This window comes from Mobula hypostoma, chromosome 1 (genome assembly GCF_963921235.1).
Source record: "Mobula hypostoma chromosome 1, sMobHyp1.1, whole genome shotgun sequence".
Lineage (NCBI taxonomy): Eukaryota > Metazoa > Chordata > Chondrichthyes > Myliobatiformes > Myliobatidae > Mobula > Mobula hypostoma.
This window is the reverse complement of record NC_086097.1, coordinates 34539974-34561765: the sequence shown is the minus strand read 5'-3', so window position 1 is coordinate 34561765 and position 21792 is coordinate 34539974. Positions and strand designations below refer to the sequence as shown.

The following is a 21792-nucleotide window of genomic DNA, read 5'->3' as shown; positions in this document are numbered from 1 at the left end:
TATTTCCCTCACAGTACTCGGAGGTTGAATAACTCCGGAACACCCAAAGTCATTGTAGCGTCTCGCTAATGGCTCTGCTACCGTGGCGCCCAAACTTCTCCCAGTGCACTCCATGTAGGTGCTCTTCACCCGTCCCAAGTCAAAATTAATTGAAATTCTATTGCCTCCTCTCCACACTTATTACTCATAATAATTGAAGACTAACTCTACTGCATGGATGTAACATCTTCACAACCATACATACAAATGCTCTCTTTCACACAGATTTCTCCTGCATCCCGCCACACCCCAGTTCCCTCTCTCATTCTGCCTTCCTTCCGCTCCCATTCTCTGCTCAGCCCATTCTTCTCTCATCTCTTTCTTTAACTCAACCACCCTTTCTTAGGCTTCTGCCCCCTCCTATTCCTTCTCCAGTCTTTATCCACTTCAATTCCTTGTCAAGTCCTCTCTCCTAGATCTTCAGACACCAATTATTTACTCTCTCCTGAGGTAAGGTTGCTTTATCCCTTTAACTATCACCACATTTTACTGATCAGCTGGAAGTAAATGTTAATGTACATATATAAAATGAGAAATTCTCTATCATCACAGAATGTATGATTTCTAGGTAATGAGGGAGAGAAGGGATAAGGGGATTGTGTTAAGAAGGCTTTACTAAATGATATAGTAGAAATGAGGAGCTGAATGGCCCATTTCAGCTTTGATTTCTTAACGCTCTTTTTAAGTGTTCTATGCTATCTCTTTAAAAGAAATCTGAGCTTGGCCAAATTGCAGGTTTATTAGAGAATTTCTCATTCAAATGAGCTGTTACTCCAACACAACCTGGGTGATAAAAGTATGTGTTTGGCCTGTAAGTGCTTTGTACAGTGGCAATGAAAGTAAAAATCCAATTTTGTCACAAGCTGCTTTTCAAAGTGTAGGAATTGATTTATTTCAGGTTTGTGGCAACATTGTCAAATGGAGTAATGATACATTCCAATTTCAAGCAAATTGTAGCATAAACTTCCGAGCTAAGTACAAAAAAAACAAAAATATCACTCAGGTCAAGGCCAATTTTCCTTCTACAACATGAAAAATCTGTACTCAGTTCCACACCACAGCACTGCAAGTAATATCAGGAACTCTACTGCAAAAAAATTTCTAAAAGGACTCTTAACTAATTAACTATCACCGACTATCACTTGACCCAAAGGTTTCAGCAAAAATAAAGTTCAAAGTACACTTATTATCAAATTTCATATGTCATCATATTCAACTCTGAGATTCATTTCCTCACAGGCATTCCCAATAAATCTACAGAATCTAATAACAATAACAGAATCAATGAAAGACTGCCCAACTTGGACGTTCAATCACACTGCGGAAGACAACAAACTGTGCAAATAAAAAGAAATAATAAATAAGCAATAAATATCGAAAACATGAGATGAAGAATCCTTGAGAGTGAGTCCATTGGTTGTGGGAACATTTCAATGATGGGCCAAGTGAAGGTGAATGAATTTATCCCCTCTGGTTCAAGAACTGAAGGTTGAGGGTAATAACTGATCCTGAATCTGGTGGTGTGAGTCCTGAGGCTCCTGTACCTTCTTCTTCTGGATGGCAGAAGTGAGATGAGAGAAAGACCTGGGTGCTGGGAGTCCCTGATGATGGATGCTGCTTTCCTGTGACAGCATTTCATGTAGACGTGCTCAATGGTAGGGAGGGCTTTACCCGCGATGGACCGGGCCTAGCCATTACTTTTTGTAGGAATTCCCATTCAAGGGCATTATGTTTCCATACCAGGCTGTGAAGCAGCCAGTCATTATACTCTCCAGTACACATCTACAGAAGTTAGTTAAAGTTTTAGGTATCGTGACGAATCTCCGCAAACTCCTAAGGAAGTAGAGGCACTGCCATGCTTTCTTCACAATTGCACTTATGTGCTGGGCCCAGGACAGGTCCTCCGAAATAATAACACAGAGGAATTTAACGTTGCTGACCTTCTCCACCTCTGATGATGACTGGTTTGTGGATCTCTGGTTTCCTTCTCCTTGGTCTTGCTAACATTGAGTAAGAGGTTGTTGATGTGGCACCACTCAGCCAGACTTTCAATCTCCCTTCTGTATGCTGACTCGTCACCATCTTTGATTCGGCTTATGACAATGGTGTCCTCAGCAGACTTGAACATGGCATTGGAGCTGTGCTTAGCCTCAGTCATAGGTGTAAAGTGAGTAGAGCAGGAGCTCAGTACACAGCCTTGTGGTGCACCTGTGCATATGGAGGTTGTGAAGGAGATGTTGTTGCCAATCCGAACTGAATGGCATCTGCAAGTGAGGAAATTGAAGATCTAATTGCATAAGGAGGTATTGAGGCCAGAGTCCTGGAGCTTATTGGTTAGTTTTTGGTATTGATGCTGTAGTTGATAAAGGGCATCCTGCTGTATGCATCTTTGCTGTTCTAGGGTTGAGTGAAGAGCCAATGGGATGGCATCTGCTGTAGACCTGCTGTGTAGGTAGGCAAACCGGAGCAGATTCAAGTCACTTCTGAGGCAGCAGGTGGTATGTTTCATCACCAACCTCTCAAAACACCATGACTCTGGATGTAACTGTTACTGGGCTATAGCCATTGAAGCAGAATTGAGGAAAATCAAGCAAATATGGTAAACCCTTGAGCTAGATTTCCAAACCTACATTCAAAAAATGCAGACAGTGGAAATCTGAATTAAAAGCAGAAAAATCTGGAAAAAAATCTTGGCATTTTGAAAAAAGAAAGAATTAACATTTCAGGTCAATAATCCCTCTTTAATTATTTATTTTCACAGGTGCTGCCTGGCCTGCCAAATTTTCCCAGCATTTGTACTTTTTTATTCAAAAGATGTAGCTTTGATTTGTATTAATATAGATAGTAGATACAAAATATTTCCAAGTTATTTTATTAAAATAGTTCCTCTGAATATATAGCACAATTTGCAATATTTATTGGGATTGTGCGTATAGTAGAAGTTGCCTGTTAGACACATTGATCTCACAAAGAAATTTAAAACAATTTTTGGAGCTCTTCCCAGCATGGTTGATGGTAGCATGGTCCCCAGCAGGTGGTTCATGGTAGAACAGAGTCACGTAGTCTACAGAGGCCTATCAAAATGCACATGTCCCCGCCCCCCCCAGCCCCCAAGCCCCTAGAATAAAACAATGTGTTCTACAAATGCAAAGGGGAGGAGGGTGTGCTTTTTGCTTCTGACTTTTGACAAGCAACAGCTGGAATTCAAGCCGATTACTTGTCCTTCAGTGCTGATGCTGCTTGAATTTCCCCCCAAGCACCAGGAAACGCCTTTGGAGCATGATAAAACAAAGTCTGACACCTCAATGGAAACCCAAGGGGAAATGACCAAAAGTTTGATTAAACAACACGTTACATGAGCAGAGCAGAGAAGTGGAGAGGTTCACAGTAGAAATTCCAGAAATTACCATAGGTCAGTGGTAGAGCAACCAAGAATGCAGAATCTAAGGTGCACAGTTATCTCTGAGAATTATAGAAATGTAGGAAATTAGCGATAGACAAGGATGACCAAGGAGGGTATGCAAACAAGAAAGAGGATTTTAAAATCAAGAGATTGCTTAACTGGAAAGCAACATGTGTCAACAAGCAGTGGTATGATAATTAAATATAACTTGGTGAAAGGCAGTACCTGTGGCAGGGTTTTCAAGTGATCTTAAGCTTACAGATGGTTGAACTATATCTCCACTTGAGACTATCCAAACTCAGATGTCAATCTCCAAAATCAACAAACTACCAGTCTGCTGGTTCAACATACCTCAAACATACATTTGCATTGCAAATCTCATCCTTGCTCCCCTCCACCTCAGGAATTCTCAATCTACACAATACTGAGGAATTCAGATCCCCAAATGCCCAATTTTAAGCTCTGGAATACCTCATCCAAACCGTCTTAGTGATAAACGGCATGGAAACTGATCGAACGTGGTTGTGCTAACCATCAAGTATCAATCATACTAATCGCATTTTCTTGCATTCAAACCTTAGCCTTATAGTGTCAAGCAGAGTTAGAGGGTCTCCAGCCCATGTTGATTGTCAGACAGGCATTTTTCACCAACCCCCATCTATTCCTCCCACATTCCCATCGACTTGCCAGATGCTATCACTCACATACACACCAGAGGCAATTTGCATGGCACACTAATGCACCAAGTTATCATTCTTATGTCACGGACCCCTACCATTAACCAAGGGTCCAAGGACCCCAGGTTGAGAACCTCTAACTTAGGATGTGAGATGAACTCGGAACACCTGCATGAAACCCTTACAGCAACATGTGGATTGTGCAACCACCACAATGACAGCACCAGATGTCAGGATCGAACCTTTGTAACTGGAAGCAACTCCACCAGTGTTTCAAATGATCATCTAAATATGCCTGAAATACTGCAAGAGTACCTGTCTCCATTACCCCTCAATCAAGTGTTCCACATGTAAGGGTTTCTCTTTTATGTCAACTGCTAAGGACAACAAAATGGCTTCTCTGTAGTGTTAGAATAAAATAGCTTCTCTGTAATGTTAACTGCTGAGGTAATGGGTTCTCTACAGCAGCATGTTTGGGTCATAGGTAGAGATAATGGGACTTTGGAATTCAGTTGCTAACCAATGGGTGAGATGTTATTCTTTCTTGTTTGTGTGAAAGCTGTTGTTTTTCGTGGGCTTTGGGCAGATGGCACGAGGGGAATGAAGAGAGGAGACGCGACTTGAGGAGTCTGTGGGCTGCCCGACAGGAGACAGAGGTCGACACCAATCGAAGGAGGAATCAGTGAAGAAAAACTGTGAGCTTCAACGAATTGTGCACAAACTGATTAAATAAATTCTTGGCGCCTTTTCTTTTATATTTTGTCCTCTACTAGTCTCGTAGTCCAAGTAAAATGTTACTTGTTTAACCACCTATTGTGTACTGTTTGTTATTTTGGAGTACTGATTTAACACAGGGGACACTTCATGCAGCATCCACCCGAACGGGAGTTCTAAAGTTTGGCCGGGCAGGTGGGGGGTTACCACCCCCGAGATATGCCACTAGACAAAACAAGTGTTACAATGTGGGGGCTTGTCTGGGATTCGATTCTGTGGGATGCCGTGTGATCGACCTGTTTAAATCAGTGCTGGTGTGCCTCTCTGGGATTGTGGTTAGTAATGTGTGCCTTTGTGGTGTTGCGGTTAGTAACGGGTTCAGTGGGATGGATATTTGTACCCCGGATGGATTGTTAATTTAATTTTTGAGTATGGTTAAAGCTGTTGGCAAAGTTGAAATCGTAGCGCGAAAGTTGAATAAAATGGCAGGCTCAGACCTTGCTTTAGTGCAGACTAGCGCTGATGTCACGGAGCTGGGATTGCCAGTGTCTATTGGTGCCCCAGGTGAGGTGGGGCCATGGGCTGTCCATACTGTCAGGAGTGAGGGGAAAGAGTGGTCGGATTTGGTATGTTTAATTAGTCCTCATCCACCAGTGAAGAGTGAGAATTCTGAGGTAGTGTCCGCCTTTGTTTCTTTGGTGAATAAATGTTCCAGCTATGGCAGGTTCTGCCTGGTTTGTGGAATAATGCCCACCGCTAAAGGAGCGGAGGCGTATGAGACGTGGGCAGAACAGACCTCTCAGTTGTCAGATGAGGCGCAGTGCTTGGATGACGAAAAGCGACAAGAGGTTGGTTAAAAGTTTGAATTGGCAGGCCGCTGACGTTGTTAGAACGGGCAGGTTCCATTACCCTGTAGTGACAGCTGCCAGTTATCTGCAAGTGCGGGACAAGGCGTTTGGTTCTTCTGGGAGCGAAATGCAGCTCGGGGTGGTGTTTCAAAACATGAGTCAGGAGAATGGGGAAAAGCTTTCATCGTATCTTTTTCGGCTAGAGAGACAGCTAAGTTGGTTGCGGCGTGGGGGGGTGGGTCAGTCAGACGGCTGAGGTGGATAAGTTAAGGATGGATCAGATAGCCCCTCCCCCATTTGTTCAGCTGGTCAAATGGCCTGGTGTCTCTGGGGGAACACGTTCCCAGCAATGTACCAAGGAACTCCCAAAGGAAAAGGACCCTATTCATGAAGGCTTAGTGGGACCACACTCCGGTGTGTCGTTACGGATAGATGGAAACTATGCTAAAGCCATCCTCAACACTGGGTCGCAGGTCAAGTTACTGTACTACGCATTTTACCACTGGTATTTGAAGCATTTACCCTTGACACCATTCAGGGCACTGGAGTTTTGGGGTATCAGTGCTGGTGATTATCCATATGACGGTTATTGGTCAATGAAACTGGAGTTCTCGGAGACTGGTGTGTGGGTGTCTGAGGTTCGGGAATCGTTAGTGCTGACGTGGCCCGACACTGTCAAGACGGGCAGCGCTTCGATTCTGGAGGGGACCAACACCCTGCTGGTGAGGAGGCTCATGGGGGCCTGTAGGAAGAAGGCAGGTGAGAGCTGCTTGGGGACATGTGTGGCAGCAGCGGGCTGGGTACCGAATTTAAACGAGGGACTGTGTGGTTCACCCAGTCAAAGTCAATGGTGTTACAGCCCGGGGAAGTATCAACAGTGATGGGGACTCTAAAATTTCCCGGAGTGTCTGAAAAAGAAGCCCTCATAGTGGGCGTTCCGGAATACCATGAGGGGGAAGAGTTGACTGCTAAGGACACCCCGTTTGTGGAAAGGTCGCGGCGACGGGTCCCTGCAGGTGTGGAGGCTGCACGGCAGCATTTGTGTGAGTTGAAGGAAAAGGGGATCATCACTGGGTTTCGAAGCCTCTCTGCATCCCCACTGGTAGTGGCCAGGAAGAAGAAAGGGGAGGTACGCATGTGTGTGGACCATAGGACTCTGAACAGGTGCACCATCCCTGACCAGTATGCGGTCCCGAGGGTCGAAGACGCGCTGGTCTGTCTTTGTGGTGAGAAGTGGTTTAATGTACTGGATCTGAGGAGTGGATGTTACCAGATCCCAACAACTAAGGCCAACAGAAAACTGAGAGCACAGAGAGGGGAATCTGAATACAATTCAGAGGAGGTGAAGCAATTGCGGACAGATCTCGGAAGAGGGAAGCGGAAGCTTGCAGGAGACCTGGAGATGACCACTGACAGCCTAAATGAAATGGGAAAACTGAAGGCTGACCTGGAAGAAGTCATTAAGAAGAAATAGCTGGAGATAAGTTTAGTGAGCACTAAACTAGAGGATGAACAATCCTTAACTGCTGCTCTTCAGAGGAAGATTATCAGGCCCAGGCTGAGGAACTGGAGGAGAAGTTGAATGCAGAGCGAGCTATGAGAGCCAAGGTCGAGAAACGGCGAGCTGATCTTACCAGGGAACTAGAAGGCCTTACTGATAGATTGGAAGAAGATGGTGGAGTAACTGCGTTCCAGATAGAGATGAACAAGAAGCGTGAGTCAGAACTGCTGTGACTGCGGCGAGAGTTGGAGGAGTCCAAGATGAAGCTGACATCTCGATTACAGGAGGCTGAAGAGGCTGCAGAAGCAGCCCAGGCCAAGTGCTCCAGCTTGGAGAAAACCAAACAGCAGCTACAAATGGAGGAAAAGGAGAAGAATACGGATTGGATGGATGATGAGGTGGAGGTGCGGTACCTGCTGCCTTTTGCTAGCTTCCCCTTGTTTGAGGAAGAGACTCCCGGCCCTTCTCCCACTGAGTCAGGTGAGGTGGGGGGGAGGCTAACTGTGGGCAGTCTGGGTTACTGCAGGACCCTGAAGGAGAGACAGCGGGGCCTGAACACGAGACAGGGGGTTCTGAGTTGCAGGGGGGCATGAGTGATAGACTAAGAGAGGATTTGGCAAGCAGACCCGAAGTATCCCCAGTAGTGTCCAAGCCTGAAGGGTTAGGTGAGGGGGTACGGAGGTCTCAGAGGATTAGGAAACTCCCAGATAGGTTGGCCTGTGTAGCACCTGGGGAGCAGGATGTGAGGTCTATTGTTGGGGAGCTATGTCACTGTTGGTAACACTCACAACACGCCGGAGGAACTCAGCAGGTTGGGCAGCATCCGTGGAAACGATCAGTCAACGTTTCGGGCCAGAACCCTTCGTCAGGACTGAAGAGGGAAGGGGCAGAGGCCATATAAAGAAGGTGGGGGGAGGGTGGGAAGGAGAAGGCTGGTAGGTGCCAGGTGAAAAACCAGTAAGGGGAAATATAAAGGGGTGGGGGAGAGGAAGCATGGAGGTGATAGGCAGGAAAGGTGAAGAAGGAATAGGGGAAAGCACAATGGGTAGTAGAAGGAGGTGGAACCATGAGGGAGGTGATAGGCAGCTGGGGGAGGGGGCAGAGTGAAATAGGGATAGGGGAAGGGAGGGGGAGGGAATTACCGGAAGTTGGAGAATTCCCCTATTCCTTCTTCCGTTTCCAGCCCAAAACGTTGACTGATCATTTCCACGGATGCTGCCCGACCTGCTGAGTTCCTCCAGCGTGTTGTAAGTGTTGCTTTGACGCCAGCATCTGCAGAGTATTTTATGTTTACGATGTCACCGTCGGTACCTGGATTGGGTTTTTTGTGTTTGCAGGAAGGGTTGGCGAATTATCTCAACGTCATGAGGACATGACTAAATTTAGTGGGGGGAGAGTGTAAGTGTTTCTCTTTTATGTTAACTGCTAAGGCTAATAAAATGGCTTCTCTGTAGTGTTATAATAAAATGGCTTCTCTGTAATGTTAACTGCTGGGGTAATGGGTTCTCTGTAGCAGCAAGTTTGGGTTATAGGTAGAGACAACGGGACTTTGGAATTCAGTTGCTAACCAACGGGCAAGATTTTATTCTTTCTTGTTTGTGTGAAAGCTGTTGGTTTTCGCGGGCTTTGGGCAGAAGGCGCGAGGGGAATGAAGAGAGGAGACGCGACTTGAGGAGTCGGTGGGCTGCCCGACCCTCCGGGCTCCGGCAGGAGACAGTGATTGACGCCGATCGAAGGAGGAATCAGCGAAGGAAAATCGTGAACTCCAACGAATTGTGCACGAACTGATTAAATAAATTCTTGGCGCCTTTTATTTTATATTTTGTCCTCTACTAGTCTCATAGTCCAAGTAAGAGTTATAAAATCTTACTTGTTTACCGAATATTGTGTACCGTTTGTTATTTTGGGGTACTGATTTGACACAGGGGACACTTCACGCAGCATCCACCCAAATGGGAGTTCTAAAATTTGGCTGGGCAGGGAGGTTACCACCCCCAAGATTATGTCACTTGGCAAAGTGAGTGTTACACACATTTCACTTTTCATCTGGCATACTTCTCAAAAAAATCTCATATCCATTACCTGAAGCCCTCTGCCAAGGAGAAATGTTTTTCACTTCGTACTTTATGGTCCTCACAACTTTGTATACCCCAAGCACATTTCCCCTCCCCCAACCAGCTTTCTCCATTCCAAAGAAAATAAGCACAAACTGTCTGGTCTCTCCTCTCGACTGAAATAGTCCTTACCAGCAACATCCTGGCAAACCTGCTCTGCTTCCCTTCAGTTCCATCATATCCTTCCTTAGCTCCACAGACACTTCACCGTATGTGCCGAAATGTTTTATAACATTATACCATCAGCTTTCTGATTTAGCTATTGAAGGGAAGTATCATATTTTGCTTGTCTTGCTGTCTTTAGTGATATTTGCTATCGTACACCACGATTCTTGTTCTTTATTACTTCTTGAGTTTTACAATTCATACTATATAATGTAACCGTATTAGTCCTCTAAAAGCACATCACCTCACATCATCAACTACTCAGCCCATCCTCCCCATTCACTTTATACAGCACCAATCTTAATGTCATTTACTGATTTACTAATCAGACCTCCTCCTTTCACATCTGGATTTTTAGTGTATGTAACAAATAACATCCCACTGTTGATCTCTGCAATGCACCAAAACCAACAGACTTTTAATCACAAAATCAACTCTCAACCAATACCCATCACCAAGCCAAACTGCCCTGTATCCACTGGGTTCTATCCTTTTCATCAATCTCCCATGTGGGATCTTGACTAAAGTCTATTTAGATTCTATCAAACATACGACTCTCAATGACCCAGTGTGTGAGAAAAAAATCAATTAAATAATTCATGACAGTCCTTAGCACAACCTCTCTGTGCCTCTCTAAATGCAGTTCTCTTCAGAACTGTTTCCATTATTCCCCTCCCCCCACTTACATTAGACTAAATTGGCTAAACTGTACTGCAGTTTTCGAACAGAGGTACTGACTTTGCTGGTCCCGTCATCTGGCATTTCATCCATGGCCAGAGAAGATTGAAATTTTCACTGAGCCCCAGGGATTTATTTCCTTGCTTTTCATTCACTGATACATCTCATCAGGCCCTTGCGATTTATCCACCTTTAAGTTCACTATTCATACAGATTCTCTTCTGTTTCAATGTTAATTCGTTCCAGAATTCCCCCTCCAAATTTTCCAACTGCTATGTACGCCACAGTAAATTCAAATCTCTGTAGTAAATACAGATGAGAAATTCGCCTTTGAGACAAGCACAAATTGTGATTATGGTTTCTAATAACATATATGGCCAGTATAGCACCAGGAATAGATCCTTTGGCCCACATCTGTGCCAACCACGATACCAATTCAAACTAATCCCAACTGCCTACACACGTGCTTGTCTAACGCCAGTCAGCCTTCTCCCAAATCAGGACCTTAACTTCCAATTTATACTTGCTGTTCACCACAAGGACCTTCTCTGTAACTTGATTACGTGACTGCACTTCCAACTACTACTAACTATCGATGGTATACCGCTATTTTTTTTTCTGAACTCTGTCCCCATAGTGTCTAGAAATATCCTCTCTCCTTAATGCAATAATGGACTTCTTGTTCAACATTGCAATTAATCCTCATTAGCATACCATCTTCCCCACAAAGGTTCTAAACCCTGTAACGTTGTATTGCTAAATCTGTTAACATACCTATAATCATCCTCAGTTCATTAGCCAGATCCTGTTATAATGGATGAAATCCAGCTTTCTACTCATCCCATAAGCCTGAAACTTAGCTTTTCTTCTACATATGGCTGTTTATCATCTCCTACTCTGTATGTGATTTACCTGCCAAATTAAGTTTTAAATTTCCACTTAGTCCCCTCCCCCCCACCCTCGATATTGAACCCATTCCAAATCGGGTACATCCATTCCTTTGTCTCACTACTATTTTTATCCTGATTTTTCAGACACTTCCTAAAATCTCTTTGATCATTCATTTGACCACCCGTTCTGCATTTCTGGGTGTCGAACCTTCAAATTAGCATTCAGCTTTCCCAGCCTATTCAGCTTTAAACCCGTTTCACTATTTTTTTTCATTCTGACCACCTTGGAAAAATGAAGTTACTATCCTGCAAGCAACGCACAAAGGCGTTGGAAAAATCGCAGCGGATCAGGCAGTACCTGTGGAGGGAAATGGACAATCGACGTTCAGGGTCGAGACCCTTCAATATGGACTTTATCTGGACTACAGAGGAAGGATCTCGACCGTCCATTTCCCTCCACAGATGCATTCTGCGTATTGCTCCAGGTTCCAGCATCTGCAGCCCCCTCTTGTCTCCTTATTGTCCTGCACACCCAGACTTTAAACACCCGATACCAGACACCCACTTCCCGATAAGAAGCCCTAAGATACAGGACTTCAGTACATTACTAAGCTATAGTTCTGTCTCTCGCTATCAGAGAGTCTACAGTTGCTTCACAGCAACCACCTTTCACTCTAACACCACGGGATATTCCCGCCGCACCTCTCCGCCACCACCGTCGACGTTTTTAAATACAATTTCCGCATCAACTTACTTTCTCGTGAAATATCGCCTCCATGGTAGATAATGGACCATCGTCCTGCGCGGCGTGATCCCGCCGGGTCAAACCCCACGAACCAATCAGCGGCCGGGACACGCACATTGGCGTCCTGACGACGTAAACAGAGTTAAATAAGGGATGGGAAGCGGCTCTCCGCACTGGGGACACGGTTGGAGATGGGAAGATCGAGCTCCGCACTGGGGTCACGGTCGGAGATGGGAGGACCGAGCTCCGCACTGAGGACACGGTCGGAGATGGGAGGGCCGAGCTCCGCTCTGGGGTGACGGTCGGAGATGGGAGGACCGAGCTCCGCACTGAGGACAAGTTCGGAGATGAGAGGACCGAGCTCTGCACTGGGGTCACGGTCGGAGATGGGAGGACCGAGCTCCGCACTAGGATCACGGTCGATGGGAGGACCGAGCTCCGCACTGGGGTGACGGTCGGAGATGGGAGGACCGAGCTCCTCAGGACACGTCGGAGATGGGAGGACCGAGCTCCGCATGGGGTGACGGTCGGAGATAGGAGGACCGAGCTCCGCAGTGGGGGGTCACGATCGGAGATGGGAGGACCGAGCTCCACACTGGGGTCACGGTCGGAGATGGGAGGACCGAGCTCCACACTGGGGTGACGGTCGCAAGTGGGAGGACCGAGCTCCACACTGGGGTGACGGTCGCAAGTGGGAGGACCGAGCTCCGCACTGGGGTCACGGTCGGAGATAGGAGGACCGAGCTCCGATCTGGGAACACTTTCGGCGGTGGCCCGTGGATGGGGGAAACCGAGCCCCGCAATAGTCATACTTTATTGATCCCGGGGGAAATTGGTTTTCGTTACAGTTGCACCATAAATAATTAAATAATAATAAAACCATAAATAGTTAAATAGTAATATGTAAATTATGCCATGAAATAAGTCCAGGACCAGCCTATTGGCTCAGGGTGTCTGACCCTCCAAGGGAGGAGTTGTAAAGTTTGATGGCCACAGGCAGGAATGACTTCCTATGATGCTCTGTGCTGCATCTCGGTGGAATGAGTCTCTGGCTGAATGTACTCCTGTGCCCACCCAGTACATTACGTAGTGGATGGGAGACATTGTCCAAGATAGCATGCAACTTGGACAGCATCCTCTTTTCAGACACCACCATCAGAGAGTCCAGTTCCATCCCCACAACATCACTGGCCTTACGGATGAGTTTGTTGATTCTGTTGGTGTCTGCTACCCTCAGCCTGCTGCCCCAGCACACAACAGCAAACATGATCGCACTGGCCACCACAGACTCGTAGAACATCCTCAGCATCGTCCAGCAGATGTTAAAGGACCTCAGTCTCCTCAGGAAATAGAGACGGCTCTGACCCTTCTTGCAGACAGCCTCAGTGTTCTTTGACTAGTCCAGTGGGGCCATTATCGCGATAAAAGCAGTGTTCTGGCCTCTTTGGCGATGAGGGCAGGATTCTGCCTTGGAAACACTCTCCGTGATAGGAGAGATGAGCTCCGTAAATTTTAAAGTTTTACCGGATATATGTATTATTCCAGAGATTCTCCGAAGGAAATGCAGTTTCAATAGTTCTGCAAGATTTGATTCGAACCCATAAAACTCGAACCATATTTGCAAATGATTGTCAATGTAAGGCATCAAATGTGAATGAATTCTTCTAATTATGACATAATTCAGCCTTCCATCGAGGTGAGATCATTGTAAATTCCGTATTTTTGAAAGACTGAGAACTATAACTAGGCTGGCATGCCAAAACACAGCGTACTGCAGTTCCTGATTTTCTTCAGCTAAGATACTAAGCCTCAGTTCCAGATATTTTTTGTGGTAAAGTCTGTGATTTCTCCATAATATTCTAATCAGTATTGATTTCTCAAATATATTAATCGTTTTATAGCCAACCTTATAACCATCCGCTGTGCAAAATGATTGTCCCATTTTATAATTGCCCATTATAAATTTATTATGAGGTAAAATATTTAAATACTTCAAGTCCTTTTGAGATTCTCACAAGCACTTTCACCCCTTTCAACTTTGCTTACTTCAGTGAAAGATAAACAGGAGGTAAATTTAATAAATAGAAAATATGCTACTGACTGAATTTTTATATAAACAATGCCTGGTACACATTTCCTGCAAAAATTACATTACAAAGGCAGTTTCTCAATACAGAGCAACACACTGTTGGAGAAACTCAGCTGGTCAGGCAGCATCTGTGAAGAGTATCACAGACATTTCGGGTTGAAACCCTTCGGCAGGACTGACACTGGAATAAAAAGGTGGGGCTAGGAAAGGAGGACAAGCTAGAAGGTGATAGGTGAAGCCTGGTGGATGAGAAAGGATAAAGGGCTTGTTAAAAAGGAATCTGAAAGGAGAGGAGAGTGGACCATGGGAGAAAGGGCACCAAGGGCAGGTGAGGAGAAGTGGTAGGAGACCAGAGTGGGGAATGGAAGGAGGAGGAGAAGAAAGAAAAAAAGGAAAAGCAGAAATCAACACTTGGAGGCTGCCTAGACGGAATATGAGGTGTTGCTCCTCCACTCACTTTGAGAGGACTAGACTATAAAAGCAAGGATGTAATGTTGAGCCTTTATAGGGCACTGCTGAGGACTCACCTGGAGTATTGTGAGCAGTTTTGGGTCCATTAATCTAAGAAAGGATGTGCTCATATTGGAGCGGTTTCAAAGAAGGTTCATGAAAATGATCCTGGGATTGAAAGGCTTATCATGAGGAGCGTTTGATGGCTCTGGGCCTGTACTCACTGAAATTCAGAAGAATAAGGGGGGAATCTTATATAGAAATCTATCAAATGTTGAAAGGCCTCGATAGAGTGGATGTGGAGAAGACTATTGTGGGGAAGACCAGAGGGCACTGCCTCAGAATAGAGATAGATCCATTTAGAACAGAGATAAGAAGGAATTTCTTTAACAGAAAGTGGTAACTCAGTGGAATTCATTGCCACAGGTGCCTGTGGAGGCCAAGTCATTGGTATATTTAAGGCAAAGGTTGAAAGATTTTTGATTGGTTAGGGCATGAAGGGATATGGGGAGAAGGCATAAGATTGGGGCTGAGAGGGAAATGGATCAGACTCGATGGGCCAAATGGCCTAATTCTGCTCCTACATCTTATGGGCACCCTGAGGGTGGCCTCATCATGGCAGAAAAGGAGGGCATGGATTGACATGTCAGAACAGGGGTGGGGTAGGAAATAAAGTGGTTGGCCACCATCAAAAGCAAAATTTCCCAGTGGCCAAGCATTTTAATCAATATCCCCATTCCAACTCATCAACTGTTTATTCATGTTCATAGATGCTGCTTGACCTGCTGAGTTCCTCCGTCATTTTGTTAGTTGCTGACTTTCCAGCATCTGCAGAATCTCGTGTTCTCGATACAGAAGCTAGTTTGTCTATTAACTGAGATGACTCAATAATGACATTAAAATATTTACCCTGACTTACTTGCTTTAACAGCAATTAAACAGCCCTCATCTAATACCTACTGAAAATTGGAGGAAATTAGTTTCACCTTAGCAGCATAATGTTATGTTTGGCTTTAAATAAAATATATCTGTACCTCACTGTGATCCAACATCATAGATGGCTTATAAACATAAACCATCTAGACTTTTCAAGTTTCACTTTTTAAAACTCATCTCAAGAGTATTTTAAAAATCACAGCGTTAATAGGATTCTCAAAGATTGATAACTGTGTAAAAAAACTAAAACATCTAAAAGGCAAATGAAGGTTATCAACATTTAAAGTCAACTAAGTATCTTATTGAAATTGGGCAGGACAGCACATTCCATTCACAGATCTTTGAAATTAAATGATTTGCAATGTATGCCTAGATCCAGAATTTCAAAACCCCCAAATCTTTCTCGACCAATCCAATCTTGGGACAAAAATAAAAAATCCAAAAGAAGATCAGAGTATCTACAAACATAATAAAATGACTTTTAACCTTTCTTCAAAACAGTCTATCAACTTATGCTAAAATCAAAGGGTTACTGATGAAATGAATAAGATGACAAAGCTGTTTGTAGACAATTCAGACCTGAAGTTAACCCATTTCATGTGACTATTTCCTCAGTAATCCTTTAACTTGAGAAGCATTTCCTTTATTTAGTTAGGCTTGTATGCTCTACCAATAAAGTGTCTTACAAGTAAAACTTCTGACCTTTAACAACAAAATAATTTAATATAGGAAACCAAAGATCATTGAAAGTAAAAAGAAGATATCCTAATAAAACACATCAACCATTCTCCATCACCAGCACTGTGATCATTTGGAAATTATTTCTTAAATAAATATATTTTCCCCTACAAGAGAATGGAAAGCGCAATTACTTAACATTTCACTAAAATTAAAAGTGAGGATCAAAAATATTGTGTTATACAGCAATGTATATGTTCAATTTACTGAAGTGGTAAGTACAGTGAAATGGTCACCATGTTTACCTACATTTTATCATCCAGTGAAGGGAGAGGAAAACGTTGGCAGATTTGTGAATTCTAAACTACTTATTATCTGTCACAATTATTGTAGATATTTCTAGTGATGGATCAAAATACAGATGGATCAAAATACAGATGGAACAACAGTGGCACTTTTAAATACACTTTAATTGAATTCTTAATTGAAAATTGAACAAGACTAAACTTCTGCAGTGACAATTTTAATGTTCATTTTCTCAGCAAAACATTGATTCTCACTTCCAGGTCACTTCTTCACCTGGTTTCAGTTCCCTAAAAAGGAAAGATAACAAATAATTTAAATGCCAGGCATTTTAACGACAGAAGTAGATAAGTATTAAATGTAATATCTTTCTACTCTCTTACAATTTTAACTTTGTAATTGATTGCTCAAACTAGTAGAGTAGCTCAATTTGACATTGAGTAGCACATTTAATTTAGGTGGCTGCAAAATCAAAATGTTAAATTTTATACTCACCGTCGATACAGTAAGCTTTTGTTTCTGAATGCCGTAAGCCTTTCATCATTCCTTCTGTCAAAATAACATCCCAATACAAAACCCAGAGGGACGAGGATATTATACCAGTGATCACGTACAATACCAACCAGGTTCATTGTGCTAAGGAGGGAAAAAAAATAAATTACTAATGACAAAACACACAATGATGTACTCCTAAATACATAACTGAATTCTCCTTTTTTAAAACAAAAGATAATTTGGTCTAAAAAAAAATTGGCTATACGAACTTTACTCATAGGAGCCAAAGTAACCTTAGCTAGCTTATTTGAGAGTGAACTGTATCTGTACAAGTGATATCATTTAAAAATATTATAGAAAAAAAACAAGAAAGTCAGTTTTAAATAAAACAATACAGGCCATTTTTGGGTTCCATTTTCCAAAGCCAAGTTTACTGTCATATGCAGAAATGCAATGAGAAAAACAGCGTCACAAGCACATATCATACAAAGGCTCAAGGCTCGTTTATTAACAAAGTATACAACTCTGAAATTCTTCAATTCTCCGTGTAGCCATGAAACCAAGAAAGAAAAGAAAGGCAGCACGAACATCCGCATTCACTAGAAAAATTAAATATACATTATACACAATTTTTTCAGGAAACCACAATTAGAACAAAAAGAAGTTCATTTTAGATCTCAGTAGTCAGTGCAGCAAAACTGTAGTGACATGGATTTTGCAGGTTGCTTCATGAGTCGATTTTTGTCCACAAGTTGGAAAACACACAAAGGTCACATTGTTACAGTATTGTAATAACACAAGGCTTAATGAGAACATTTGCTAGAACAATTACGGTAAACTAGTACAGTTATCTTGAGGAATGAACCGATTCTGGATTGTTGTATTTAATATCATGGGAGCTCATTAGTATGCAGGAGTGACCTTAAGTCAGGTGTTCATAACCCAGAGAGGCAGTTTCTAGTAAACTATAATTACATACTGAACTATGGCACAACTACTAGAGTTATAGCTTTATGGTCCCAACAACCAAGATTCAATCCTGACCTCCAGTGGTATCTATTTGGAATTTAAAATTCTTTCCATGACTGTATTAGAGTCCAAAGTGCTCCGCTGTTTCCCACATCCTGTTTAATAAATCACTGTAAAATTCCCCTTTAAAGTAGGTGAGTGCTAGAACCTGGGGATAAAGGGCTGCTTACATCAGCCTGGTATAGAAACACCAATGCCATGAACAGAAAATCCTACAAAAACTAGTGGATATGGCCCAGTCCATCACAGGTAAAGCTTTCCCCACCAGTGAGTGAGCACATCTACATCGAGCACTGTCACAGGAAAGCAGTATCCATCATCAGGGACTCCCGCTACCCAGGTCATGCTCTTTTCGTGCTGCTGCCTTCAACAGGAGCCACAGGACTCACAGCATCAGATTCAGGAAGAGTTATAACCCCCTCAACCATCAGGCTCCTGAACCAAAAGGGATAACTTCACTCAACTTCACTTGATGATGATGATGATGATGACGATGTCGACTCAGGCCTGACAGGCCAGCGTCGGGCATTTTCATGCATTACAAGGTGCGGACTGGAAGGCTGTGTGGAACGCCACTCCTTGCACAGACATTTCGCAGTGTTTTTCTTTATTTTACGAGGTTGAGTTGGGAGCTCAACACTCAACCCGGCACGGATGGAAAGCGTACTCGGGAGCGGCCTGACTGGATTCAAACTGGGGAACCCCCGTTCCAGAGTCCCGCACTGATGTTACTGCGCCACTGCACCACCATTGCTGAACTGTTCTCACAACCACTTTTAAGGACTCTTCACCTCATGTTCTCAATATTTATTGCTCATTATTTTTATTATTTTTTTTTCTATTTTTGTATTTGCACAGTTTGTTATCTTTTGCACACTGGTTGCCCACCCTGTTGGTGTAATCCTTCATTGATTCTATGATGTTATTGGATTTATTGAGTTTGCCTGCAAGAAAATGAATCTCGGGTTATAGATGGCAACATATACATATTATGATAATAAATTTACTTTGAACTTTTTCAACGTTGAACTTGATAAGAATGTATGGAAGAATGGAGAATAATGCACAATTGGCATGATTGCATGTTTGATCGTCAGAACTGAGTCAGTGGGCCGAAGGGCCTGTTTCAGTGTTCAGCAACTACTTACAGAAATCCTGGCATGAGGGGAAGGACAGGAGGAAAGACGACAAATTGTAAATACAAAGTCAGATAACAACATCAGATGGGAAGGCAAATAGAGGAAGAGTTGAAGGGATAGGAGGCACAAAAGAGATAACGATTGTTTAATTTGGGTTTAACTGCCTGCATAATCAAGCTTATTAGTTTTAAGTATTCTACAAATTACTTGAAAGTTTAATGAATTGTCCCCTGTAAGGACCTATTCATTTATTTAAATGTCACCCTCAGCAACATGCACAGCGAAAGGCAGGTGCCCAGAATGTACTGCCTGGCAGGGTAGTGCAGGCTGATACAATAGAAACAATTTCAGATAAGCACATTGATGTACAAAAAATGGAGCATTATGGGTTGTGTAGGAGGGAAGGGTTAGATTCATTGTACAGTAGGTTTATATAGGTCAGAACAACAGCTTGTGTTAAAGGGCTGCATTCTATGTTCTATGCCACCTTAAATATAAAAATCACATTACACAACTTGGCAGCTCGTACTTGAGCCTACTCAGGGAAAAACCATCTTAGATTGGGTGTAATAATCCAGATCTTATTAGGGAGCTTAATGTAAAGGGACCCTTAGGAGGCAGTGATCATATGATTGAATTCATACTGCAATTTGAGAGGGAGAAGCACAAGTCACATGTATCAGTGTCGCAAAGGAATAAGGTAGCAAAAGTGAGTTGGATGATTGGGAAGCTTTTAAAATCCAAGAAAGGCAACTAAAAAAGCTATAAGGAAAAAGATGAACAATGAGAACAAACTAGCCAATAATATAAAGCAGGATACTAAAAGTTTTCTTGGTTATATAAAGAGTAAAAGGGAGGTGAGAGTTGATATTGGACCACTGGAAAATGATGCTGGTGAGGTAGTAATGGGGGACAAAGAAATGGCAGATGAACATAACGGGTACTTTGCATCATTCTACACTGTGAAAGACACTAGCAGTGTTTCACAGGTCCGTGAGTGTCAGGGAGTTGTGGTGCTGAGGCAGTAATGCGATCGCAGCAGGACTTAAATTGGAAGAATGGGCAAAAAAGTGGCAGATGGAATAAAGCGATGGAAAATGTATGACAACGTATTTTGGTAAAATAGTGCGGACTATTATCTCAACGGGGAGAAGGTTCAAACATCAGAGGTGCAGAGGGACTTAGGAGTCCTCATGCAAAACTTCAAGAAGGTTAATTTACAGGTTGAGTCTGTGGTAAAGAAGGCAAATGCAATTTTGGCATTCATTTCAAGGGGAACAGAATATAAAAGCAAGGAGATAATGTTGAGGCTTTATAAGACACTAGTCAGGCCACACTTGGAGTATTGGCAACAGTTTTGGGCCTCATATCTCAGAAAGCATGTGTTGTCATTGGAAAGAGTTCAGAGGAGGTTCACGAGGCTGATTCCAGGAATGAAGGGGTTAACATGAGAAGTGTTTGGCAACTTTGGGTCTGTATTCACTGGAATTTAGAATGCGGGGAGGTGGGGAATCTCATTGAAACCTACCAAATGTTGAAAGGACGAGATAAGGTGGATGCGGAGAGGATGTTTCCTATGGTGGGGGTATCCAGAACTAGAGGGCACAGTCTCAAAACTGAGGGGTGACCTTTTAGAACAGAGGTAAGGAGGAATTTTTTTTAAACCAGAGAGCAGTGAATCTGTGGAATGCTCTGCCATAGACTGCGGTGGAGGCCAAGTCCGTGCATATATTTACAGCAGAAAATGATTGTTTCCTGATCGGTCAGGGCATCAAAAGATATGGCAAGAAAAGGCAGGTGTATGGGGTTGAGTGGGATCTGGGATCAGCCATGACAGAATGGCAGAGCAGACTTGAAAGGCTGAATGGCCTAATTCTGCTCCTATGTCTTACGGTCTAAATCTCTGAGCCTTCATTATCACAAAATAACAGTTAATCTAAAAAGTAGTTGTGCAGACCAGCAGGATTTCAGACATAGATATGATTAGGTCAACCAACAAGCATACAATGGAGGTAAAAAAAAAATTTGTCATATATTCTACATCTTCCATACACCAGAATTGTGAAACTACTTTCCCTACCGACAGTGTGTGGGTAATTCATCCTGCAACATCTCAATGATAACGAACAATAATGAACAGTAAATTGGCTGCATCTCGTAAATGAATCCCATAATCAACATTAATGCTGCCTTAAAGGTCAATGTGATGCCACTTCGCTTTCTATATTTTACTCTCCCTTACACTTATTGCTTCACGTTAAACATCAAACACTTATTTTCCTATCTATAACCTCAACCCCCCCCCCCCCCCACGACCATGTAAAGACACAAGTGACTGCAGAGGCTGGAATCTGTAGCAACAACAATCTGTTAAGAGGCACTCAGCAAAATTTGTGGGAGAAACGAACTGTCTACATTTTGTTGCCCTGTATTTAAAGTCCCGGTTGTTTTATCAACGCCGTGCCTACTTTAACCAAATCCTGTCCTGACGGCAGCATCGTCCCCGAGCTGACCTTTAGCGGCAGCGCCAAGCACCAGGGGACAGGCCGCGGGAGACGAGCGACAAGGAGAGCGCAGTCACCGGGACTGGTTAACGTTGGAAGAGCCGGCAAGGGAATTGCCGGGCTCATCTCCCGGGGAGCCCGACCCAAAGGACGGCCTCCCGGTAAGGCTGGGCCGCGATCACACCCATCTGTCCGGTGAGCATCGGTTCGCCGCCTCACTCCATCATAACCCACCTGAGCGACCCAAATCGCCCGTCCGCACTGACCCAGGCCGCGGAGACTCCGACTACTACCGGGGCAAAGGGCAGCGGACCGCCTTACCATCGTGGAGAGAGGGGGGGGGTGAATGATAAATGTCATACAGATAAACCTGGGGTTTAACCATTGATACACCA

General features: G+C 43.6%; 2 protein-coding genes across 5 annotated transcripts in view; both read right to left on the bottom strand.

The window, feature by feature from the left end:
- atxn3 (ataxin 3) overlaps positions 1 to 11838 on the bottom strand; it is a 100253-nt gene extending 88415 nt beyond the window's left edge. For 2 of the 3 annotated variants that reach the window (XM_063046194.1, XM_063046184.1), the window contains exons 1-2: positions 11784 to 11834; positions 7316 to 7532 (exon numbers count right to left, since the gene is read on the bottom strand). In XM_063046194.1, coding sequence (XP_062902264.1) covers positions 7316 to 7532; positions 11784 to 11824 — 258 coding nt within the window. In that variant the 5' untranslated portion in view covers positions 11825 to 11834. Of the gene's footprint in view, positions 1 to 7315; positions 7533 to 11783 lie in introns of all 3 variants that reach the window. The other variant, XM_063046204.1, reaches the window with a different exon arrangement.
- A 4541-nt stretch (positions 11839 to 16379) lies between these two features.
- Positions 16380 to 21744, bottom strand: LOC134345462 (NADH dehydrogenase [ubiquinone] 1 beta subcomplex subunit 1-like). Of its 2 annotated transcripts, none has more exons than XM_063046163.1 (3): positions 21632 to 21744; positions 16726 to 16866; positions 16380 to 16520 (listed from the first exon to the last, which is right to left on the bottom strand). In XM_063046163.1, the coding sequence occupies exons 2-3, from the start codon at positions 16860 to 16862 to the stop codon at positions 16484 to 16486; spliced, it is 174 nt and encodes a 57-aa protein (XP_062902233.1). In that variant the 5' UTR covers positions 16863 to 16866; positions 21632 to 21744; the 3' UTR covers positions 16380 to 16483. The 2 variants fall into 2 exon arrangements, with proteins under 2 accessions (XP_062902233.1, XP_062902241.1); XM_063046171.1 differs by lacking the exon at positions 21632 to 21744 and adding an exon at positions 21407 to 21622.
- Positions 21745 to 21792: the final 48 nt, after the last annotated feature.